General features: G+C 41.9%; 2 protein-coding genes across 4 annotated transcripts in view; both read left to right on the plus strand.

The window, feature by feature from the left end:
- SPP1 (secreted phosphoprotein 1) overlaps positions 1–8746 on the plus strand; it is a 79179-nt gene extending 70433 nt beyond the window's left edge. For both annotated transcript variants that reach the window (XM_087875122.1, XM_087875123.1), the window contains 4 exons: positions 1346–1507; positions 3333–3377; positions 5127–5345; positions 7741–8746. In XM_087875122.1, coding sequence (XP_087731248.1) covers positions 1346–1507; positions 3333–3377; positions 5127–5345; positions 7741–8151 — 837 coding nt within the window. In that variant the 3' untranslated portion in view covers positions 8152–8746. The remainder of the gene's footprint in view (positions 1–1345; positions 1508–3332; positions 3378–5126; positions 5346–7740) is intronic.
- Positions 8747–16349: 7603 nt separating this feature from the next.
- On the plus strand, positions 16350–25794 carry LOC117678940 (uncharacterized). 2 transcript variants are annotated; one of them, XM_060686968.2, is made up of 5 exons: positions 16350–16545; positions 18743–18809; positions 18929–18979; positions 21166–21678; positions 25625–25794. In XM_060686968.2, exons 1-5 carry the CDS (start codon positions 16385–16387, stop codon positions 25712–25714), a joined length of 882 nt encoding a protein of 293 aa, XP_060542951.2. In that variant the 5' UTR covers positions 16350–16384; the 3' UTR covers positions 25715–25794. The 2 variants fall into 2 exon arrangements, with proteins under 2 accessions (XP_060542951.2, XP_087731250.1); XM_087875124.1 differs by lacking the exon at positions 16350–16545 and adding an exon at positions 17748–17818.
- Positions 25795–26350: the final 556 nt, after the last annotated feature.

The raw sequence follows: 26350 nt of genomic DNA on the forward strand, positions 1-26350 counted from the left end.
TTAAGCTAAATTCGTATAGCTAGAGGGGGAAATACAGCATCCTCAATTATTTCCTGTTTACATCTGTATGTAAACACACACAGTCTTTTCAGACCTAATCTGCCAGGCATCAATTTCATTGAGTGAGACAATTGACAATACCTTTCCGGTTTTGTTTTTTTAAAGGTCCTACTGCTAAAAGGAATCTTAATCCTTTTAATAAATGCATTTATTTGGGCCATACGTCTCCCCAACTAAACAAAAAGCAAAAAACCTTCCTTTTTACAACCCTGTAATCCTCTCCCTGAACTTCATGGTTTCTATTTCTTAGTTACTACGGCTGTCCTTTTTGTATTTTTCAAAAAAATAATATTTTTTTTTTTAAAGCTATAATTTACACTACTACAATTCACCACAAAATAGTATGAAGATTCATTTCGCTTGCTAACCAGGCACTTTCTGCGTTGTTTTAGATACATTATCTAATTATTCTTAACACTGCTTTTACTTTTTTCACGAAAGTCGAATGAGAATGAAGTTAGATAGCATGGCAATTAGATCAGAGGTGGGTTTCAGCAGGTTCTGACCAGTTCTGGAGAATCGGTAGCGGAAATTTTGAGTAGTTTGGAGAACTGGTAGTAAAAATTCTGACTGGCCCCACCTCCATCTATTCTCTGCCTCTCAAGTCCCAGCTGATCGGGAGGAAATGGGGATTTTGCAGTAACCTTCCCCTGGATTGGGGAGGGAATGGAGATTTTACAGTATCCTTCCTCTGCCATGTCCACCAAGCCACACCCACCAAGACATGCCACACCCACCAAGCCACACCCACAGAACTGGTAGTAAAAAAATTTGAAACCCACCACTGAATTAGATCCTCCTAACTATTTCCTAAGGGGATGCGGTGGCTCAGTGGCTAAAATGCTGAGCTTGTTGATTGAAAGGTCGGCAGTTCAGCAGTTCAAATTCCTAGTGCCACATAACGGGGTGAGCTCCTGTTACTTGTCCCAGCTTCTGTCAACCTAGCAGTTCGAAAGCAGGTAAAAAATGCAAGTAGAAAAATAGGGACCGCCTTTGGTGGAAAGGTAACAGCGTTCCATGCGCCTTTGGCGTTTAGTCATGCCGGCCACATGACCACAGAGACATCTTCGGACAACGCTGGCTCTTCGGCTTTGAAAGATGAGCAGTGCCCCCTAGAGTCGGGAACGACTAGCACATATGTGCGAGGGGGAACCTTTACCTTTATCTTAACTATTTCCTCTCTATTGTAGGGATCCTTGTACCAAGCCCTAGGTCCTTGCCCTTTAGTGGTGACCAAGTGTTGAGATGTTGCATGCTAAATTCTAATGTTTTTGTATTGTTGTAGGACTCCAGAGAAAATGAAGCTTATGCACACCACCATCCCCACCACAATTCTCACAGTCATGAACACAGTCAAGAGCACGGAAACAGCCATGAACACAGTCAAGAGCACGGAAACAGCCATGAACATAGTCAAGAGTCACCAGAACATACATCTTCTCAACTGGTATGCAACTCACCTTCTTTGATAAACCGTTAGGAGCTTTCCTCAATCTGGCAGCTTCTGGATGTGCCTATAAACCCAGATGGAATGGTTTGAGATGGTGCTATCTGGGGATTATGGAGTTGCAAGTCCAATAACTAGAGTGAGAAAAGCCCCTTCCCCCCACACCCCGGAAAAGCAACATAGTAAAAAGAAATGTTGTAGTGGGAAGAGCAAGCGAAAATGGGACACAAATTAGCTGTCAGTTGGGTCTAGTCATGGTCAAACTAGGCCTGATGAGATTTAGTGCAAGATACTTTATCCGTTATTCTATTTAACTTGTTTCCCTGTCCATCATTCTCCATACCTCCCATCAGCCCTATTTCCATTCCATTCAATCATCATCTTTAACAACTCCATAATCCCTTGTGGGGTGGAGTCTGGGCAACTGAATGGAGCTAGCAGAGTGTTTAATGGCCGGATGTCCTTCCTGTCACCAATGCGGAGTTTTGTTCAGCAGATATATTCTACTTGTGCCCAAAGAAAGAAATATCTGCCTCTATCTAAGATCAAACTCACAGCCTCCTGATTGTGAGGTGAGAGCTCCACCTCTAGGCCACTACACCATTCGTTTCCATTCCGTTCAATCCAGGCCCTAAATCCTATTATTCCTTGAATAAAAAGGAAAGCTTCAACTGGATCCAAATGATTCAGCATCTCCACTAGTTACCAACTAACTGCTTCTGGGAAATCTACTAGTTGAGCTTTACCAGAATACCCTTCCTTCTCTGTTTCTCCACCCCACTGTGTTCAGAATTATATAGCTACTAAAGCTAATCATTAACCATGATTACTGGTTGTTAATATACCTACTGTTCATGAACTGATCTCTTCTCCAGCTACATACACAGGTAGTCCTCAACTTACAACCACAACTGAGCGCAAATTTTATTTGTTACTAAGCAAGACAGTTTTTAAGTGAATTCTGCCCCATTTTATGACCTTTCTTGCCACAATTGTTAAGGGGATTAAGGGAATCATTGCAGTTGTTAAGTCAGTAGCATGGTTGTTAAGTGAATTTGGCTTCCCCATTGACTTTGCTTGCCAGAAGGTCGCAAAAGGGGATCACACGACACCACAGCCGTCATAAATATGAGTCCGTTGCTAAGCATCTGAATTTTTATCATGTGACCATGGAGATGCGGCAACAGTCATAAGTGTGAAAAATGGTCACAAGTCAGTTTTTGCAGTGCTATTGTAACTTCAAACAGTCACTAAATGAATTACCTATAGCAGTGATGGCTAAGCTTTTTTATATCGCGTGCCAGGAGGGGGGCAGGGGGGTTGCATGCGTGCATGCCCACACCCATAATTCTATGCGAAAACGCCATTTTCGGCCTCCGGAGGGCCTCCTGGGGGCTGGGGAAGGCCGTTTTTGCCCTCCCCAGACTCCTAGAAAGGCTCTGGAGGCTGGGGAGAGCAAAAAACAGGCCTTCCGGTCCCACCAGAAGTTGGCAAACAGGCCATTTTTGGCCTCTGGGGGATGGGGAAGGTTGTTTTTGCCCTCCCCAGACTCCTAGAGAGGCTCTGGAGGCTGGGGACAGCAAAAAATGGGCCTTCCCCACCACCACCCAAAGCCTTCCGGAGGCAGGAAACAGCCTGTTTCCCTACTTTAGGTGGGCCCAGAAGCCCTGAAAATGAGCTTGCGTGCCCATTGATATGGCTATGTGTGCCACCTGTGGCACGTGTGCCATAGGTTTGCCATCACGGACCTATAGTAATGAATTCTATTAGCTTAATTGAGCTTAATCCACTGGTCGTTTTTATAGCACTTTTATTTCATTTTCAGAACTCTCAGTCTTTGGAGGATCGTGATGAGATCACTGAGCAACAGGTCAGTTTAACTCAACATGTCTCTGCATATTTGAACCCACCCACAGAAGATCATGGGTGCAAGTTTATTTTTCATCAACCATTCTCCCCAGTAGCCTGCAGGGTTTGATGAAAACATTCAAGATGGTAACCACAACTGGCATTTATATGCAAACAAATCAGGCCAAGCTTTGATCACCCTGTTGTGACAACCAACTTGACTGAATTCGTAGCCTCCTTTGGATCCGGTGAAAAAGGAGACAAAAGTAATCCACCTTTGATAGTTGTGCAGAAAAAAAGGAAGTTCCATAGGTTTCATTTGTAAAAAGTAACACCTGAGTGTATCACTGAGCAGCAATGTCTATAGATGAGTGTCATACACAGATTTTAATAACAGGCAAACAGATTCATAGTAAGTCAAATTTCTATATATTGTGCATTGCAGTGGTCGGTTTCACATATTCTTACCACCGGTTGGCCGCATGTGCGCATGCTCACTTTGCACACATGTGTGCCTTCCACACATGCACCTGGCCTTCCGCGCATGCGCCCGGCCTCAAAAACATGGCTAAATAGGATGGCATTATGTAGAGTCGCCGCTACCAATTCGCTCGAACCGGCTGAATACCACCTTTGGTTTCAAAATTCAAACCTTTAATAGCTTTGGATATATATCCTAAACTAGGAAAGGTTTGGATTTTGAAAGCAAAACCAATGCACAATCCAAAAAAAATAAAAATAATAATGGATAACTAAGGCATTTATTTCAATGCGGTGTCATAGGGTTTGTGTTAGGACTGTACAAAACTATTCTGAGGACTGTGCCCTGTCCATCTTCTTGACGATTCAGTATGACTTCTTTAAGTGCCTGTGCATGAATTTGCATAATTAAAGGATTTGGTGACGTCTTAAAGAGCTATGAAGTACCCCTCCAAGCCAGAAGATCCAAATATCCCTTGAGATGATTTTGCTTACCAACTAGGAGCTTACATGTTGAATTTTGTACCAGTTGTAGCTTCTGGATAGTTTTAAGTAATCCAAATAGAGATCCTTTAGAAACCCTGCAAATCGCATCACACTTGTGTCGGAAGCACCCAGGTGCTTCCAGGTTGAAAGGATTAGCCAATGATATCACCATCGCCCAGGGAACTCCCAGTTGGAAGCTCCTTTCATGTCCCAGCAGGAGCTGGAGCAAAGCATAAGAGCTCACCCTGTCCCATGGCAGTACTCGGGTCTCAAACATGGGCTTACTGCTTATCAGCCCAGTGTCCTAATCAAATGAGCCATCATGCGCCTTCAGATTATTTCATTTATCTAAAATTTAAGCCTGGTGAGTATAGCAATAACAATAGCGCTCAGAGGTATATACCGCTTCACAGTGCTTTAAGAGAGCCTTCGCAGCCCTCTCTAAGCGGTTTACAGAGTCAGCATATTGCCCCCAACAATCTGAGTCCTCATTTTATCGACCTCGGAAGGATAAAAGGCTGAGTCAAACTTGAGCCTGTTAAGATTCGAACTGCCAAATTGCAGGCAGCAGGCAGTCAGCAGAAGTAGCCTGCAGTATTGCATTCTAACCACTGCGCCACCTCGGCTATAGTCATCAGATTCTTGTTGCTGCCAACTAGTGAACAAAAGACATTGTGCATTTGCTCTGGGATATTCCCCTCAAATTTCCAAGGTTCTCATCCTGATGTTTGGCACTGAAAACTAGCTAACACAAAGTATGTCCTTGTGCACGTGGTAAAACGAAGTTACATTGGTTTCCTTGCAGACCATTTTGGCCTCTTCCAGCAAAAGTCATGAAGATGATGATGATCATAGTGATGTTTCCAAAGACGATGATCATCCAGATTCAGATGAATCCGATGAGTCTCATGAAACCTTCACTGACTCTCCCACTGAGGCTCCCGTCACTGATTCCAGAGGAGATGTCCCATCTTATGAATTCAAGGCAAACGTTGACCAGATGAGTTTGGAGAGATCTGGAAAGGTAAATGCCAGCTGATGGCTTTCTTTTATTGCTGCACTCACATAAGGGGAGGGAGAACTTGGGATGGCCCAAAAGCAGGTCTATGAGAAGCACCTTTAGCTGCATCTGGATATCATCATCACTGCTTTAAATGAAGTGATTTAAATGTTTGATTTCAAGGAACAAGACAACTGTCCTATTTAGAACTACACCGTCCATCTATTATGTTGCCATTCACACACATGATATTTTTGCCTGGAGGATTTTGATCTGCAACTGACATTGTTTGGTAGCTCTGGGCAATCATGGGAAATAATGTCTGAAGTGGTTGTTTCACTTTCAAATGTCATGCCAACCTCCTCCTCCAATTCATCTTTCTTCACCAGTAGTGGGTTCTTCCCGGTTCGGCCCGGTTCAGCCGAGCCAGTAGCAGTGACGATATGACGTCACCGAACCGGTTCTCTTTGTTCTGGAGCTGGGCCCTCCCTTCCCCCCCCCCGCGTTATTCTTACCTTTTATTTGGCCCCGCCCCCAATCTATTCGCTGCCTCCCGAGTCCCAGCTGATGGCTAGAAGGAAAAAAACTGTTTAAACTCTTGCTGCGAGGCTTCAAAGGGCCGCCCTACAGCTGATCAGTGTTAAAAAGCACTACCTCACTGCCTTTTAATACTGATCAGCTGTAGGGCGGCTGACCAGTGCGCTCGAAAAACAAATGGGTAGACCGGTGCCTCCAAAAACAAATGGGTAGATTGGGACACTCGAAAAAGAAATGGGTAGACCGGGACACTCCAAAAACAAATAGGTAGACCGGTACAGCTCTGCAAGCAGTTAAAAGCCTGGTAGACCAGTACCTCTGCTAAATCCTAAATAATTGTCACATGACCATCAAGCCACGCCCATAAAATAAGCCACGCCCACAGAACCAGTAGTAAAAAATTTTAGAACCCAACCCTGTCCTTCACCACATCTAGTGGTGATTGACAAGGTCACCTTTAAACGCCACTCGTCACACCAGTTTTTGATAGCTGGATATTCAAATGTTACATACTTGGACAACACTGTGGTTGCTGTGAAGAAACCACCTGTAATAAATATTATATTGTATATGAGAACTAGGAGGAAGCATGTTTTGAAAGAATCCATTGGCTTAGAAAAACCTACTGCACTAATGCTATAAAAATCCTACGAAATAAATATTGCAAAGCCTGGGGCGGAAGAAACAAGAAACACAGCGTTTCCTTGCTTTAATAATTAGTTGACATAAACATGCTTTGCTTCCATTTTTTATCATCCACATTCCAGACACTTAGATATTTTTAATAACATTCGCAGTAAGTTTTCTGATTTTTTTTTTTTTTTTTTTTTGGTTGTGGACTAAATGTTGTGGCCATAAAATGGTATGTGGAAATGATTTTGCTACTTTATGTTTTACACCAATGTAATTCTTTTAGAGAAACATGGGAATTGACACTGGTGTAAAAGGACATGAATAACCAGTTTATTAATCACTTCCCCTATGAAGAAAATTTATCTTGAGCTCATGAAAAACACAAAAGATACAACAAAATAAAAAAAAATACAGGTTGTTGAAATTAATACTTCATATACCTGAGGCAGTATTTTATTTAAGTCTTCTTTATACTTTATCACCTATTTTGCACTTTATTTGTAACACACCATGGATATTCTTTGTAGCAAAGTGAGGTACCACAGCAAGTTTGGTCTAATAGTTAAGACACCAGACTAGAAAGCTGGAGACTGTGAGTTCTAATTCTGCCTTAGCTATGAAAGTCATTCTTTCTCAGCCCAACCATCTCACAGAGTTGTTGTTGTGGGAAAAATACAAGGTGGAAGATGTACTGGATATGTTTGCCATCTTGAGTTATTTTAAAAATACTAAATGCAGGATACAAATAATAACTCCTACTGAACTAATAATCCCATGCTAGCTCAGGAATTTTTATTTTTATTTTTAATTTGATTTATATGCCGCCCTTCTCCGGAGACTCAGGGCGGCTTACAATGCGCTAAGCAATAGCCTTCATCCTTTTGTATATTTATACAAAGTCAGCTTATTGCCCCCACAATCTGGGTCCTCAATTTACCTACCTTAGAAAGGATGGAAGGCTGAGTCAACCTTGAGCCTGGCGAGATTCGAACCTGCAGTAATTGCAGGCAGCTGGTCTTAATAACAGGGTGCTTTAGACCACTGTACTACCAAGGCTCTGGGAGTTGAAGTCCACAAGAATCATAAAAGGGCCAAAGTTCCCCACCCCTGTGTTAGAGCTTCTGAAAGTAGCACCCTCCAGCCTTGTGTAAGAAAGGAAAATCGTTGTGGATCTTATATGGTCAGTATTGTAGAGATTCCTCACGAGAGCAGAGTGGCCTTTGATGGTTTCTCTTGTGAACTTTTTCAGTTCGATTCTCAAGATGTTTCCGATGAAGTGGACAGCACCCCAGATGATGAAAGCCATGAATATGCTAAGGCCCGTTCTCTGGAAAGCCACGAAAGTGACGACAAAAGTAACCTGAGGGACAGCAATGAAGTCCAGAGCGCGTCTCATGACACAAGTCTGGAGGACCACAGCCCAGAGAAACCTGAGAGTGTGGAAGACAGCAGCGACCACAGCAAAGCTGCCCTTTCCGTAGAAAGCACTGAAAGCGAAGAACAGAAAAAAGATCACAGTGAGGCACTCCAACAGTTAGACAGCAGTCCCGATGATGTCAGCAACCAAACTTTGGAAAGCGCCGAGAATCACCACAGCGCTGAAGACCAACACAGTGTTGAACACCACGATAGCGTTGAGGACAATGAGGTCATCCTCTAAAAGGGTAGAGTGAGATAGGCCGATACTTATCTGAGGGACCTCTCCAGACATTTTGCATGTAAGGGCCCAACTAAGATCAAAGCCCAACTCCTCCATCACCAGTGTTTTTGTTTTGCTGAGTTACAAAAAGAGAGAGAGAGAGAGAGAGAGAGAGAGAAAGGCAACACAACTTGAATGTTTGCTCCCAATTATATACACATAATTCGGATTTCAGGCCGTAGAAATTTGTAACTAGTAGCAAATGTAAACAATGCTGCCCAGGTCCTGTTCATGCTTATTTGGGAGTCGATCTGATAGATCTTCAGTAGAATTTGCTCCAGATAAACATGCTTAGGATATTAGTCTTTAAATGAACAATAAGAGTAGTCATGATGATTAGAGAATATCAATGCCCTTCTTGGTGCATAAGTCCTGCTCTGTCTCACAGTCGCTTGCTCTGAAGGAGAGAGAGAAAAAATGCTTGGGGAAAAAAAAAATCTAGTTTTACATTCCCACTGATTTTTGTGTATCTTACAATGCTGTACTTCTGAAATGTTTAATATTGCAGTGTATATTTTGTTGACAGTTGTGAGTTAAATAAAGTGACAAAACTTTATACCTTGGTGTAGTGGCCTTGATGGGCTCTTGGGTTAGTCGTATGTGCAACCTCTAGTGGCTGAAGAAAGCGTTTTTAAAGTTATCAGGACAGTACAGGTAGTCCTGGACTTATAACAATTGGGACCAGAATTTCTGTTGCTAAGCAAAGTAGCTGTTAAATGAGTCACACCCGATTTTATGACTCTTTCTTATGATTAAACAAATCACTGTAGCTGTTAAATAAAGTGAATCGTGTGGCCAGCTGGTTGGAAAGGTGGCAAATGGGCAATCACGTAACCCCTGGACCAGGAGTGAAATCCAGCAGATTCTGACAGGTTCTGGAGAACCGGTAGCGGAAATTTTGAGTAGTTCAGAAAACCGGCAAATACCACCTCTGGCTGGGAATGGGGATTTTGCAGTATTCTTCCCCTGGAGTGGGGTGGGAATGGAGATTTTGCAGCATCCCTCCCACACATTGCCACGCTCACCAAGCCACGCCCACCAAGCCACACCATGCCCACCAAGCCATGCCCACAGAACCGGTAGTAAAAAAAAATTGGATTTCACCACTGCCCTGGACACTGCAACTATTGTAGATACACACTGGTTGCCAAGTGGCTAAATTTTGATCATGTGGGGATCTTGCAATGATCATAGATGTAAGGACCAATCAGAAATCTCTTTATTCAGTGCCATTGCAACATCTAACAGTCGCTAAATGAATGGCTGTAACCTGGAGTCTGGCTGTAAAGCAGAGGTCCCCAACCCCAGTCTGTGGACTGACTCTGGTCCACGGCATGCCAAAAACTAGGCTGTGCAAACGAGTGAAGCCCCGTTCATGGGATGCAGGCAGCACACGAAACCACGGTCCCTCCAGTCCATGGAAAAACCTTTACCCACGGAACTGGTCCCTGGTGCCCAAAAGATTGGCGGCCGCTGCTGTAAAGGAAGCACAGTAATTTTTATTTATTTATTTTTTAATTTGATTTATATGCCACCCTTCTCCGGAGACTCAGGACGGCTTACAATGCGTTAAGCAATAGCCTTCATACTTTTGTATATTTTATACAAAGTCAGTTTATTGCCTCCACAAACTGGGTCCTCAATTTACCTACCTTAGAAAGGATGGAAGGCTGAGTCAACCTTGAGCCTGGTGAGATTCGAACTTACAGTAATTGCAGACAGCTGGTGTTAATCACAATGCTATTAGTCTGCTGAGCCACCAGGCCCCTGGAGTGGGGTGGGAACGGAGATTTAGCAGCATCCTTCCATACACTGCCACGCTCACCAATTAATACCAGTTTGTTTCGTAGCCTCTCTGATCAGATATAACTTCTCAAAACCTGTGATTTGTTCTATTGTTTTGCATAACTGATATAAGATCTGGTAAGTCTTAAGGAATCTTTGTCCTGGTTATTACAACAAACAGAGCCATTTGTTGTAAACCCAACTAGTTATGTATTCAACAATTTTTTTGCCAATTCAGCCGTGGCTGTCTGCAAAATATAGGTCAATTTTGTTGGTAGACCTATCTTCATCTTTCTTCAACCTGGGATTTTCACACATGTGGGAGTGCAAGTCCCATTAACAAGCATTCGAGATTAAGATATCTGAATGTGCTGTTATGGAAGGTTCAGTGTAAAATGAATTACACCTATGGGCAGAAAGCAGAATATTCACATTCCATGAATCAAGGGTCTCATTTCCCCCATCTTTTATTCATACGCTCCTGATTTACACATCTGCTGTTTCATTCTGGACAGCACATCTGTGATATATAGATGGCTAGAATAAATTTAAAAATAGCAATTGAGTAATGTTTTCATAGAAAAGTCTTTTAAAGTGCTTGAGCCAAAGGATAGGTTTGACAACACAGAAACTATTAACACCAAAACGCTAAGAGGAATTGGAGACAAATGCCTGCCTGATTGCCACAACAACTGTGTGGCTCAGGCAAAAATGGAGCATAGCTGGCTGAGGAATTCTGGGAGTTGAAGTCCACAAGTCTTAAAAGTTACCAAGTTTGAAGATTTCTGCTCTAAATGAAAATCCTCATCATTCTCATCCAGTGGTGGGTTTCAGATTTTTTTACTACCAGTTCTGTGGGCGTGGCTTGGTGGGCATGGCAGGGGAAGGATACTGTAAAAACTCCATTCCCTCCCCACTCCAGGGGAAAGATACTGTAAAATCTCCATTCCCTCTCCACTCCAGGGGAAGGATTCTGTAAAATCTCCATTCCCTCCCCACTCCAGGGGAAGGATACTGTAAAATCTCCATTCCCTCTCCACTCCAGGGGAAGGTTACTGCAAAATCCCCATTTCCTCCCAATCAGTTGGGACTTGGGAGGCAGAGATAGATGGGGGCGGGGCCAGACAGAATTTTTACTACCGATTCTCCGAACTACTCAAAATTTCTGCTACTGGTTCTCTAGAACTGGTCAGAACCTGCTGAAACCCACCTCTGTTCTCATCACCTCTTTCACCCCATTTTCAGTCACCGGTTCCAACGGCATCCCCCAATCTGGCATGCTCCAAATGTGAATTCTGAGAAATTCAGCCCTGACCCAACGTATTTTGGAAAAAGAAGAGTAAGCTGTGGAAGACTGTAACACACACTGGGCAAACAACCTCAACCATATTATTGTCACTATGTGCCTGATCCATTAGGGTGGGACCTTCCTTGGTTTCTTTCTCTGACGGGTAAACAACTTCAGGCTCCTACCACTTCTTTCTAATTGTTTCCTTGGCAGTATCTCTTCTCTCCTTTCTTCAAGGTCACTGAGTTGGGATCATTGGCTAAAGGAGAGAGGGAGTAAGGAAGCATTCCAGCATGGAGAAGTTCCATGAGATGGAGCACTAGTGAAGCTTTTATCTATCAATTCCCAATGGAATATAGTCAATCTGATGAGATTCTTGTAACACAGATGATCAACAATAAAGGAACTGCTTTGGCCTATTCACAGAATTGTTCTGGTTCCTTGCACTTGACACTTCGGTCTCCTATGCATTCCATTACAGGGGCCTTTTCACCTTATTGCTTTCTTCAAAACCTTTGTTTCAATCTATATACCACTGAAAACAGATGCAATTCTTTTTCCTTTACTTATTTGATCAACCTATCACTATCCAGATTGGAGGAGCTGCCACCAAAAAGAGGGGGTCAACTCAGGGGTGAAATCCAGCAGGTTCTGACAGGTTCTGGAGAACCGGTAGCAGAAATTTTGAGCAGTTTGGAGAACCAGCAAATACCACTCTGGCTGGCCCCAGAGTGGGGTGGGAATGGAGATTTTGCTGTATCCTTCCCCTGCCACACCCACCAAGCCATACCGCGCCCACCAAGCCATGGCCACAGAACCGGTAGTAAAAAAAAATTGGAGTTCACCACTGGGTCAACTTATCTTCCAAAGCACCTGAAGGCAAGACATGAAGCAATGGGTGGAAACTAAGTCAGGTAAGAGACAACCTAGAACTAAGGAGAAATTTCCTGATGGTAAGAACAATTAACGAGTGGAACGGCTTGCCTTCAGAAGCTGTAGATGCTCCATCATTGGAGACTTCTAAGAAGAGACTAGACAGTCATTTGTCTAACATAATATAGGGTCCCCTGCTTTAGCAACGGGTTAGACTAGAAGACCTCTAAGGTCCCTTCCAACTCTAAATTGACTGCCCAGATTTGTATCTGACATGCCAACTGCCTATGCCTAGAAGACACAGCCTCAAACATCTGAACGGAGCAGCTTCAGATTGGGGAAGTTATCTTAGATGCAGGCAGAAAACTACTGTTAAAAGGTAAAAACATTCTTGACGTTCCTGTTAGACAGATCATACATCAATTCCAGCTATCCCTGACCCTCAATAAACCCTAGACAGAAATACAAAAGCACAGCTTAAACCTTTTCCTCTTACTGACACTTGGGCTAAAATTGATTAACCATGTCTTACCTTAGGAAATAAACCAATACCAGCAACACAAATCACAGTCTAAAAAAGTTCTTCAAAACATTAAAATCCTTTATACACACATTAAAGACTCTCCAGATCTGAACCCATCACCCATGGCTGACACCAAATTTTGTATATATTTATACAAAATATATAAAGCTTGTCTCACCCTGCAGAGTGAGAAGATGGCATTGCCTCCTAGACTCAGGGCAAATCCTCAAGGCAAACCATGTCCGTTGCACTAACAAAGCCTTAGATCTCTGCATAAATATTTCTAAAACTGTTTAAACATCGGCACCTTTGAGAACAAAACTCTTTGATTGTCTTACTGTCAAATATATTCTACTTCCACTTTAAGCAGGCATCCTTTGCTCATTTACCCGGCATCAGAATGGACCAGAAGTTCTATACAATAGAACATCTGGATTTATATTTTGATACATCACTGATTGGAAAGAAGAGGGAAATAGGCATGTGGGCTTTTTGTTTTCAGTATCTAAATATAGCATTTTAAAAATATCTATCTGCTGTGCATCCTTTGAATTCAATGCCAGGGCACTAATCAGTACAGATCGTAATTATGAAAAATGCCAAGTAGCATTCTGTGACAGCATCAGAGAATAGATATAATACTTCCTCCGATTTGTCCACGTTTTTCTTTAAAAATTAATTCACGTGGGTGTAGGGCTTTACAGATCACATGTTTCACTACTTTTCCATTTATACTATATACTCAGTATAATTCCTGAGTCCATCTGAACTTTCCCCCATGGAACCTAGACAATGGCATCATGCCAAGAGTGAGTCTATAAAATTATTGCCATAAAGTAGATTGAAATCTGCAGTCCATTGGTGGCGAATGTACCAGAGGTGGGTTTCAGCAGGTTCTGACCAGTTCTGAAGAACCGGTAGCGGAAATTTTGAGTAGTTTGGAGAACCGGTAGTAAAAATTCTGATGGTCCCGCCCCCATCTATTCTCTGCCTCCCAAGTCCCAGCTGATTGGGAGGAAATGGGGATTTTTTTTTTTAATGCAATTTATATGCCGCCCTATCTCCAAGGACTCAGGGCGGCTCACAACGGTAAAAATGCACAGTTCCTCATTAAAAGACAATATAAAATTAAAATTCCAATTTAAAACAATTTAAAATTCATTAAGAAACCCCCCATCAGTCCAGGCTGCGGAACAACCAGGTCTTCAAATCGCGGCGGAACGAGCAAAGGTCAGGGGCCATCCGGAGCTCCAAAGGAAGTTGGTTCCAGAGGGTGGGTGCGCCCACAGAGAAAGCTCTCCCCCTGGGGGTCGCCAGCCAACACTGTCTGGCTGACGGCACCCTGAGGAGGCCCTGTCTGTGGGAACGCACCGGGCGATTGGGAATTATCGCTGGCTGCAGGGGGTCCGACAAATATCCCGGGCCTAGGCCATGAAGGGCTTTGTAGGTAATAACCAGCACCTTGAACCGCACCCGAAGGGCAACCGGTAACCAATGCAAGTCGCTCAGGAGGGGTGTAACATGGGAGTATTGGGACGCTCCCATCACAACCCGCGCGGCCGCATTCTGCACCAGCTGAAGCCTTCGAGTGGTTGTCAAGGGCAGCTCTAGGTAGAGAGCATTGCAGTAGTCAAGACGGGACGTGACCAGCGCATGAGTAACAGTGCGTAGGGCATCTTGGTCCAAGTAAGGGCACAACTGGCGCACAAGGCGGACCTGGGCAAATGCCCCCCTGGTCACAGTCATTACATGATCTTCCAGAGACAACCGTGAATAAAGGAGGACACCCAAGTTGCGAGCCCTATCCACAGGGGGTAACACCTCACCCCCAATGGTCAACGATGGACTATCTCGATCGGACCAAGATGCTGGTACCCACAGCCACTCGGTCTTGGCGGGGTTGAGTCGGAGCCTGTTCCTCCCCATCCAGGTCCATACCGCTTCCAGGCAGCGGGACATCACGTCAAGGGCATCACTGGGCTGGTTTGGGGTGGATATAAAAAGCTGGGTATCATCAGCGTACTGATGATACCGCACCCCAAAACCACGGATGATCTTCCCAAGCGGCTTCATATAGATGTTGAACAGGAGAGGCGAGAGGACCGACCCCTGGGGCACCCCACAAGTGAGGGGCCTCATAGCCGACCTCTGCCCCCCTGCCAACACCGCTTGCGTACGGCCCAAGAGATAGGAGGAGAACCACCGTAGAACAGTGCCTCCCACTCCCAACCCCTCGAGCCGTTGCAGCAAGATACCATGGTCGATGGTATCAAAAGCCGCCAAAAGATCCAAGAGGACCAGAGCAGAGGAGTATCCCCTGTCCCGAGCCCTCCAAAGATCATCCACCAGCGCGACCAATGCCGTCTCTGTGCTGTACCCTGGCCTGAAACCCGATTGGTATGGATCCAGGTAGTCTGTATCCTCCAGGACCAATGGGAGCTGCCGTGCCACCATGCTCTCAACAATCTTCACGACAAAGTGAAGGTTGGAGACTGGACGAAAGTTATCCAGTATGGTTGGATCCAAGGCAGATTTCTTGAGGAGGGGTTTCACCACTGCCTCCTTCAAGGCAGCAGGGAAGATCCCCTCATCCAAGGATGCCATTATTACTGCCTGGATCCAATCCCATGTCACCTCTCAGGCTGCATAAGCAAGCCAGGAGGGACACGGATCCAGTACACACGTGGTGGCACTCAGCCTTCCCATAATCCTGTCCACTTCCTCAGGGGTGACAGGATTGAACTCCTCCCAAATCTCAAGACCGGCTGCCTCACCGTCAGACCCTGCCCAGTCAGAGTCCAGACCGTCCCGAATCTGAGTGATCTTATCCAGCAGATGCTGACTAAACTCCTTGGCACATCTCCGCAAAGGATCCTCCCCCGCCCTCCGATTCAGGAGGGAGCGGGACACCCTGAACAGGGCGGCCGGGCGATTATCTGCGGACATGATGAGATTTTACAGTATCCTTTCCCCAGAGTGAGGTGGGAATGGAGATTTTACAGTATCCTTTCCCTGAACGCCCACCAAGCCATGCTACGCTCACCAAGCCACGCCCACAGAACTGGTAGTAAAAAAATTTGAAACCCACCACTGGAATGTACATAGTGGTGATACTTACAAAATTCTACAAAGGTAGCCTATTTCAATAAAATATAGTTCCAGTCTTTCTGTGAAGTCAGTTTTCTGGTCTACTTCACTGACACTGCTTTCAGAATTCTGAGCTTTGAAGCTATAGGCACATCACAACATTCAAAGACCTTTTCCAAAGCTTTTATTATTAATCTATTAAGTATTGGTCTGCAACATATCTCTCGATTGCTTTTTTTTATTTACTATTGATATTCAAACTTCAAAGGCAGAAACTATCCACTTTTCGGTGAATTATTACTGTATAATTTTATTTAACCAGTACGGCACACCTCCATTAAAATACTTCTATCCATGGAAAATCTAAGGAATGGTCAGTTAATGACTGAAGAAAATCAATTGCCAGCATCATAAAAAGGCCATGATATGTTCCTCAGAACTCCTACACTGAATTGAAGGAAATACTATGTACCTCGTTTTAGTTCTCCCACTGAGTCTTTGATGCAAATGTTAGATCATGATCAGGAATATCTTAACTAATCTTAACTATGTCTTTGTTTCTGAGGCCACCAAAAGAAGAGAAAGTGGGTAAGCAAAAGGAAGTACCGTAATAAGGAAATTAAAGTAAGTCTGACCTCATGAAACTGTGGGTTGATCCTTGGGCAGGATTAAAATTCCTGGGGGTCGTAGGCAACGCAGCAGCAGAGATAAAAGCCTCTTCTGAGTCAGAAATCCAAGACACGTTGAAGTCCATTCTAAGTGGTTGGCTGCCTTTGGAGAATTTACTCTTCAGATCCAGGTAATAAGATGATCGCAAAGTATTTTAGAATATCTAGGGCAATTATAGACAAGAACCTTGTAAGCAAAACAAGTGTTGCTATCCTTAAATTACTGAAGTTATAAGATGATAGCTTCCCTAAAATAACCAGAATTGCTGCTAAAGTCTAGGTACTGTATGGATCAAGAATATTTACTGTGCCACACTACGCTGTTTACTAATGTATGCAAATAGGTCAATTTAAAGCTGTTGCTCCCATTTGTAGATTCTCTTGCCTGCTCTTAGTTATAACTTTTATTTCACATCTCCTTTTTAATTTAGTTCTGTCTCTAAACAGACAAGTGAAAGATTCAAGAAAAGGGAGCAAACAACACACAGCACATCCTCCCTAGGACCCAACCTTTCCAGCACCCAACATCCACATAAGCAAGGAAGAAACAGGATAGTCAGGGGAGAAACAATAGTCTAGTCAAGAAACCATCATGGACACCATACTGCAACCAAGATTGGCAGGGCCAGCTGCTATATGTAAACAATCAGTAAACTCTACTCTACGAATGTCTCCAAGAAGACATCCAAGCTCGCTTCCACTTTGTGAGAGTGCTGTAGGCACATCTCTCGCTTCTCTCCTGTATTATCGGACTCTCTGGATAAAGATTTAGCTCATTTTTATGAGGTTTTGGCATAGCAACTAGCCCCAAGCAATCAACAGCTAACTTGTTTATTTATTAAATAAACTGATGGTGCGAAAAGTATCATCCAAAGATGTAATGATAGTTCCAGGCAAAGCTGCCTTTTGCAATTGACTCGGGGTGATTTTGTCAATGCCGATGGTGTTCAATAGTGCTCCAGATGTTTCGGAATGGTACCCAAGGAGACTATCACTATTGGTGCTCTCTTTGGTTTGTCACAGGTCTTATCAGTATTGTGGATTGCACAATCAGCCAAATGTTTAGAGTGGATTTGGCATATTAATCTACCTATCAAGTCCTTCCCAAGGACCTAGGATTGATACAGGCCACTGCCTTTAAATTAGCTTGTGGTACTTCTTGTTCAGTGTGTTATGCAAACCCAGAAAAAGTCATATTACATAAACAAGTGCCTTATGCAAACACAACCACTGTGAACAAAAGGTGGATGGTTTTCACGGCACTTTTTGGTGATTTCTTTGTATAGTGAGAAGACTCATCTTCCTGTGGCTATTCGATCACACAACCACAACGAAGAATATAGTGGCTAAATTTCAAAATATTGTGGCTAAATGTCAAAATTGTTAAGAGCAAGCATACCTCAGGTATTCTGGTTATGCTTTACTGTACATTTTGGCACCTTTACTCTTTGGTGGGTATATAGGAATGAATATTTATCCCCTTCTTATCTCTGATCATTTAGAATTTTCAGGGATTGTGAAAAGCTACCGGGACTGCTCCCTGCTCTAAAATATATTTACTGACTGTAACAATAATAACATGTATCCCCAAAAATAAGACCCTGTCTTATATTTTTTTATATATTTATATATAATTATATAAATATTTATATATATTTTTTGAACCCTGAAATAAGTGCTTGGCCTTATTGCCATGCACTCAAAAGCCCAATTGGGCTTACTATCAGGAGATGTCTTATTTTGGGGGAAAAAGGGTACGCTGAGTGTAATGCAACCATTCCTATACAGCAATGGTGGGTTTCAATTTTTTTTACTACTGGTTCTGTGGGCGTGGCTTGGTGGGTGTGGCATGGCTTGGTGGGTGTGGCTTGATGGGTGTGGCAGAAGGATACTGTAAAATCTCCATTTCCTCCCCACTCCAGGGGAAGGATACTGTAAAATCTCCATTCCCTCCCCAATCCAGGGGAGCAAATGGGGCAAAATCCCCATTTCCTCCCGATCAGCTGGGACTTGGGAGGCAGAGAATAGATGGGGGCGGGGCCAGTCAGAATTTTTACTACCGGTTCTCCCAACTACTCAAAATTTCTGCTACCGGTTCTCCAGAACTGGTCAGAACCTGCTGAAACCCATCTCTGCTATACAGCATAGACAGCTGTGGAATTCTGGAATTCTGGGAGTTGAAGTCCACCCATCTTCAAGCTACGGAGGTTGAGAAACACTGCCATATAATATTATATAATATTATACATAGAAAAAGCAAGGGTTAAAATCTTTGTTACCTTCTGGCTTCATTTTTGAACATTTATCCTCTCATAAAATACTCTACAGGGGACCAGCCACAATGAAAAGCCTTGAGATAATCTGTTGCCTTTTCATCGTCATCTTTGCTTTAGCAGTAAGTACATTGCCAATTTAAAAAACAAAAAACAAAAAGCCAAGGACAATATATTTGCATTGGCAGCAGGAAATGCAATTCTTTTTCACCATCCCTCTTCTGCTTTGTCTTTTTCCAAGGTCGCTCATCCACTGCCAGACAATGTTTTGGAACAGGTAGAAGCAAAAGAGGTAGGGCAAACATTATTTCCATAGATCTCTTGGAAGAAATAATAAAGGTTGCAAAATATTGCATGGGGAAAAGTCTGTCCATTTCTCTTCTTTCCTCCTCCTCCTCCTCCTCCTCCTCCTCCTCCTCCTCCTCCTCCTCCTCCTCCTCGCCTATCAGGTTCTTATTTTTGCAAATAAATCTAGCCCAGGTCAAGAAACCCTCAGTTATTCAATCAAGGGGATCTGGAATGAAACAAGAGTAGTTAGGATGAATAACAGAATATCAAAAGCCTGTGCAAGGTTTATTTTTGTCCCACATTATACTGAAGAAAAACAATTAGTCTTATCTATGCAGTATATATATAAATACATATAGAGAGAGCCTTGATGACGCAGTGGTTAGAGTGCAGTACTGCAGGCTGCCTGCTGGCTGCCTGCAATTTGGCAATTCAAATCCCATCAGGCTCAGGGTTGACTCAGCCTTCATCCTTCCGAGGTTGGAAAAATGAGGACCCAGATTGATGACTCTGTAAACTGCTTAGAGAGGGCTGTGAAGCACCGTAAAGTGTTATATAAGTTGAAGTGCTATTGCTATATATAAAACGGAATCTTGGTTCTTTTCTCCTGTTTTAAGACTGGTGGCGGCATTCTTGCTCCGGAACCCATACAAACTCAAGTATTACCATCATTGAAATTGGTACATTAAATTTCCTCTTCTGAACTAATATGATTGGTATTATATTTTATCATTTTGAATGATAATGTTTCTCATGTAGCCAGTTAAATAAATTAACAAAACGTGAGCGATGTTGAAGTACACCAAAGAATACTAATAACAATCATTCCAACATTTATCATTTGTATTTTATTGTGTTTAGGATTCCTCTTCCTCTTCCTCCTCCTCCTCCTTCCTTCCTTCTTCTTCTTCTTCTTCCTCCTCCTTCTTCTCTAAGTATAACTTTTTATTAAAGATTTTTTAAAGGAGGATAAAAACTAATACAAGCTAATACAGGTGGTCCTTGACTTATAACAGTTCTTTTAGTGACTGTTCGAAATTACAACTGCACTGAAAAAAGTGACTTCTGACCGTTTGTTCATAATTATGACCATTGCAGCATCCCCATGATCATGTGATCAAAATTCAGATGCTTGGCAACTGGTTCAAGGGGGTCACGGGATCCCTTTTTGCAAACTTCTGACAATCAAAGTCAAAGGGGAAGCCAGATTCACTTAACAACCGGGTTACTAACTTATCAACTGCAGTGATTCACTTAACAACAGAGGTAAGAAAGGTAGTAAAATGGGGCAAAACTCACTGAACAAATGTCTACTTAACAACAGAAATTTTGAGCTCAGTTGTAGTCATAAGCTGAGGACTACCTGTATAAGGTGAGGAAAAAACGCACAAAGAAATCAAAGAGAAGACTAAAAAATGCAATAAAGGAAAACAAATTTTTAAAAAGGATAAAAGAAAAGCTTCCATTCTTTACAGCAGTTATAAATGTAACTATAAATGTACTGTTTATTCAATGCTTACATAACTTTGTTCTTTCTATAATCTAACCTTTCTAATCATCAAAACCATAAATCATAAATTCTTTTTTTTCTGTTTCACATAAAAAGTCCATAAAGGCTATCCTCTCAACAATAAAATCCACATTAACCTTGATTTTGTGGTACCACAGATCTCCATGCCATTCAAATCTCAGGTTGTGTTCTTCTAACTTCAAAAACACCTTTTACTTCTTTCATCCAAACTAAATGGCAAGCATCTTATATTTAATTTGTGGTTAGTTCTCTACTACACAAATTTAGATAAATCCTTTTGCCACTCTTTAAATGGTGCAACAGTTATCAAAACAAGTCTGGAACAAAAGCATCATTCTACGCAAGGCATTCATTTTTAATCAGAGATACTCTCCTCAGCAATGAGAGTTGTAATTTCTCCCCTAATGTATCTTTTTAAATTTCATTCTATGTCTTAACATAGTTACTTTGAAATAATGTACAATTCATGTTTGTCATAGCAATACCCGGATATTTTATCTTCTACTCAATCTTAAAACTCATTTTATTCATCGGTTCTGTTTAATCTTCTGTTTTCATGATTTTGGTTAACATCGTTGTCTTCGGTCTATTAATCTTGAAACCTGTTAGTGCACAAAATTATTTTAATTTGTTCCTTAATATTTCAACTCCTTTTAAAGGATCCCACAGCGCCAGCACTCCTTTTTGAAGATCCCACAGCGTCAGCACTCGTACTAAAGGATCCTTCAAAGCCATCACCTCTTTTAAAGGATCCTTCAAGGCCATCACTTCTTTTAAAGGATCCCACAGCGCCAGCACTTTTTGAAGATCCCACAGCGTCAGCACTCGTACTAAAGGATCCTTCAAAGCCATCACCTCTTTTAAAGGATCCTTCAAGGCCATCACCTCTTTTAAAGGATCCCACAGCGCCAGCACTTTTTGAAGATCCCACAGCGTCAGCGCTCATACTAAAGGATCCTTCAAAGCCATCAGCCCTTTTAAAGGATCCCACAGCACCAGCACTCCTTTTGGAAGATCCCACAGCGCCAGCACCAGCACTTGTACTAAAGGATCTTTCAAAGCCAACACCCCTTTTAAAGGATCCCACAGCACCAGCTGATCTGCAGAAGCTCCCCGCTGGTGGCAATGCTCCTTCTTCAGATATGAGCCAGGATGATCTCCAGGAACAGCAGGTAGAAGCAATACTTTTCAATGCATTAAGCACTAAAGCAGAGGTGGGAAACGATGGCCCCTATATAACTTGTGGACTTCAACTCCCAGAATGCCTGAGCCAGCCATGCAGGTTCAAGCATTCTGGGAGTTGAAGTCCACATATGCTGGCTCAGGAATTCTGGGAGGTGAAGTCCACCAGTCATAAAAGGGCCATCACCCTTGCACTACAGAGTGTTTATTTGTTTGTTTTGATTCGATGTGATTTGTACATAAACCGTGATCAGCAAAAAGGAAATTAAAAAAACCTTTTTATTGTTAAACACTCAACAAAAATTCAGGAGCTTATCAAGCCTGGGGCAGAACAGCCAGCAGAGACAACCCACCTCACAATTCCACACAAGGGTTCATTTAATTTTCTCTCCTAAGGCCGGAGGAGGGAGGAGGGACCCAAGATTTTAATGCCTTCAGAAAGTGACAGCTCAGAGCCATCCAGATCTAAAAGGGCCTGGTCTTCCACAGGGCAGATTGAGGCATACTTTCTGTGTCCCATCAGATGCCATTGTTTAATCCAGGGGTCAGCAACCTGTGGCTCTGGAGCCGCATGTGGCTCTTTCACCCCTCTGCTGTGGCTCCCTGTCACTCAAAATGTGCGTCATAACTGCCAATGTGTAACACCCGTCGGCATGCGATTTATTGAGCTTTTCAACCCCTGGTAGGCCAACCATGAATAAATCCAAGAAAATAAAAGTTTCAGAAGAAAACAGGACGTTTAATTCAATTACATATGTTAGTTTTGTGGCCACTCAAGAAATGTCAGGCACAGGAAGGGTTTTGTGGCTCCCGGTGTTTTCTTTCTTGTGGGAAACAGGTCCAAATGGCTCTTTGAGTGTTTAAGGTTGCAGACCCCTGGTTTAATCAAAGGTATCTTAGTAGATTATACCACTAAGAACAATAATAATAATAATTAGAACAGTGTAAGACACCAGACTAGGAATCAGAAGACAGTGAGTTCTAGTTCAGTCTTAGGCACTAAGCCAGCTGGGTGACTTTGGGCCAGTCACTCTCTCTCAGTCCCGGGAAGGAGGCAATGGCAAACTACTTCTGAAAAAAAAAACTTGTCATGGTCACAACATGAACTTGTCCAGGCAGTTTCCAGTAGTTAATAATGACTCAAATACCCGCACCCTCAAAAGAAAACCTACAGCAGAAATCAAGTTATTGTGAACTTACTTTGCTTTAGCGCTATATAAAAAACAAACCTTTTAGGTTTTGAATTTCACTGAACGATTAAATTATTCAAGAACAAAATGGATACTTTCCCTCAAAGTTCCACTTCTGTCATGATGCATTTCTATTAAGTGGCAGCATTTCATGATGGAGCGAGGGATAAACGTGGAAATGTTCAAGCAGAGACGTAATACCTATTTCAATTCAAATACTCTTTAATGAGATTCACCAGTGGGACAAATACAGGTGATCTTCAATTTACGACCAGAATTGAGCCCACAATTTCTGTTGCTAAGTGAGACATTTGTTAAGTGAATTTTGCTCCATTCTGCGGCCTCTCTTGCCACAGTTAAGTGAATCATTGCAGATGTTAAGTTAGTCACACGGTTGTTAAGCGAATCAGGCTTCCCCCTTGACTTTGCTTGTCAGAAGGTTGCAAAAGGGGATCTCCTGACTGCAATCGTCATAAATATGAGTCATTTGCCAAGCATATGAATTTTGATCCTGTGACCATGGCGATGCTACAAAGGTTGTGAAGTCTGAATAACGTTGATAAGCCAGATTTTTCAGTGCCATTGTAACTTTCAACCGTCACTAAATGAACTATTGTAAGTCAAGGACTACCTGTAATCTTGAATAAGCAAAGAGTTCACCCTTTCTTATTAACTGCCCCAAATTCTTGTACTCCTGTGCATTGAAAACATCAACAGCCAGTACAATGTTCACTATTCCTCTGGACTGGAGAAATAATGCTAGGCAGAGTTTATTTATTTTTATTTATTTATTAAATTTCTAAAAACTTTAATTTTTTTTTACTACATTTTTATTCAGCTAGAATAAAAGGCATCTTAATATATAATGTATCTGACAGATTTTTGTTCTGTCAAAATGTCATGCTTTATTTATTAGACTTTTATCTTGCCTTTATTACTTTCAAGTAATTCAAGTCAGCAAACATATATGATACTCCTCCCTCCTTCTATTTCCCCCTCCTGTGAGGTGGGTTGAGTTAATTAGTCAGTTACCCAGCCAGCAATCATGATTAAGGCAGAACTAGAATTCACAGTCTCCTGATTGCTATGTCAACACCTTCACCATTAAACCAAACGATCATACCTTAGAAAAAGAAAGTACAGAACTGTTTTTGAATATCTCAAAAGGATAAAAGAGAACAAATGTCCACTCCACCCCCTTCCTATTCATTCTGCTTTAATTATCTATCATCAAGTCACTCATACATATTTTTATGAATAGGGCAAGTAAAAGTAGAGTAAGCAATCTTGGAACACCCTTAAATCATAATGATTCCTACATCTAAAATCATTTAACATTGAACAGATGTTAAACATTAAAATAGTTCTTCTTCATAGCAACCACAAGGATCATCATTAAAACTAAATTAAATTCCTCATCCTCAAAAATAATTTCACTGCAGAAATGAACTGATTGCCACTTCTCTCTACACAGCAACATCCCTGCTTACATTTGAAAAAGTAAAAATTCTACTAGCTAGCTCCTTTTAAAAAAAATAACTAAAAATAAGAAGATGTAAAACAGCAAATTGGAAGCATCGCATATACTTTCCCCATTAAACCTAAAGTGAGAAAATGTCATATAATTCATTGTACTTTGGCAGAAGCTAAATGGATGGAGGTAAATCTTCCTTCCAAAAGTTACATGTCTAGTGGAAAACATATGATGGCCACCAGATGGTCACTGGCTTAATGAGACTTCTAGAGAAACAGACAACTTAATGGAAAATGTTGCACAGTTTTCTAAGTGTCGGCAGAGCCAATGGAATTTTATCTTGCTGTTGTTGCAAAAAATCAGGAATCTATCTGGAAAACATTATATTACATCTGAAAGTATTAGGTTAAGTTAGGTTAGGTTAGGTTAGGTTAGGTTAGGTTAGGTTAGGTTAGGTTAGGTTAGGTTAGGTTAGGTTAGGTCAGGTCAGGTCAGATCAGATCAGATTCTACTCTGACCTTGTTAATAGTTTTCAATTCCCATTTATCCCTATTAAAAATAGTTCCTTCCTTTCAGTTCTTGATATCCAGGATTTAACTGAAGTTTTCTGCAAACTATGATTCTAATGGGAACTAGTTTACACTGACTAACTATGTACAAGGAATCCTAAAACCTTCATAATGCAGATAAAAAAGGGAGGGCAGATTTGTTCCTAAAATAACCCAGATCCAAAGGTGGGTAGGGAAATATTAAAAAAAAAAAAAGTCCAAATGACAGCTGCTATGATGTCATGAAAGCTTCACCCCCATTACTCAGAGCAGGGCTTTAGTTGTGTGGCATCATTATGACTTTTTTGACCTCCTTGCAGATGTTTCTGGAAGAGAAGAGATGAAACAAAAATTTCAGAAGCTTAACTTCATTTTGAATTCTGTCTTGAATCGTTTTTGGAACTAGTTCCAAGAATTTTCATGGCCAAAATAGCTATCATTTCATTTTTTACATGATACAAATGGGAAATAGAATTTAACAACAAATTATTATTAAAACAAATCCTCAATTTCTTTTATCTAAGGATTAATCTATAACACGGGTATCAAATTGGTCGCCCGGGGGCAGGATGAGTCCTGTGAAGGCCATGCCCACCCCAGCTCCACAAATGGGAAAAAGTCGTGAAACATCATGTGACAGCAACATGACACAGCGAGTTTGACACCCATGATCTATAGTGGGTCTATAAAGTCTATTGACAATGCCTTTTTCTTTTTTTCGCAGGACTCTGAGGCAATTATGCTCTCTGAGGAAGCTTTAGAGGCTATCTTACATGATGAAGCTCAAGAAAGTGAACTTCAGAAAGAAGAATAGGGAACCTGTATTACTGCGTTCCCTCAATGGTTGTCAGAATGACTCCAAACTTCGTAATAAAATTTAAATTGGAGCATAAATCCATGGTGTCATTGTTCTGATTTACATCAATATTTATTTTCAACAGATTGGAGCAATGACTCTGATTTCAGATCGTAAAGTCAGACTTAGCAGGTTTCTTAATACACAAACTCTATCATTAGCAATCTCGTTTCGTATTGAAATGCCTCTCTCTCTCGCTCTCTTTTAACAACTCCTGTTAGTGATTGACTTTATTTTATTGAGGGAGAAGGAAAAAAGAAAGATTAATTCATGGAGCACTAATATTTTACAATAACATAGTTCAATGATAGATAGATAGATAATGAGACAGATATATATGATTGGATGGATGGATGGATGGATGGATGGATGGATGGATGGATGGATGGACGGATTGACAGACAGACGGATGGACAGATGGATGGACAGACACCGTAGATAGATAGTTAGTTAGATAGATAGATGATAGATTAGATAGATAGATAGATAGATAGATATTAGACAGACAGACACTGTAGATAGATGATAGATAGATAGATAGATAATGAGACAGATATATGATTAGATAGATAGATAGATAGATAGATAGATAGA

Source organism: Pantherophis guttatus, chromosome 8 (genome assembly GCF_059756535.1).
Source record: "Pantherophis guttatus breed Tessera chromosome 8, ASM5975653v1, whole genome shotgun sequence".
In the NCBI taxonomy this organism is placed as follows: Eukaryota; Metazoa; Chordata; class Lepidosauria; order Squamata; family Colubridae; genus Pantherophis; species Pantherophis guttatus.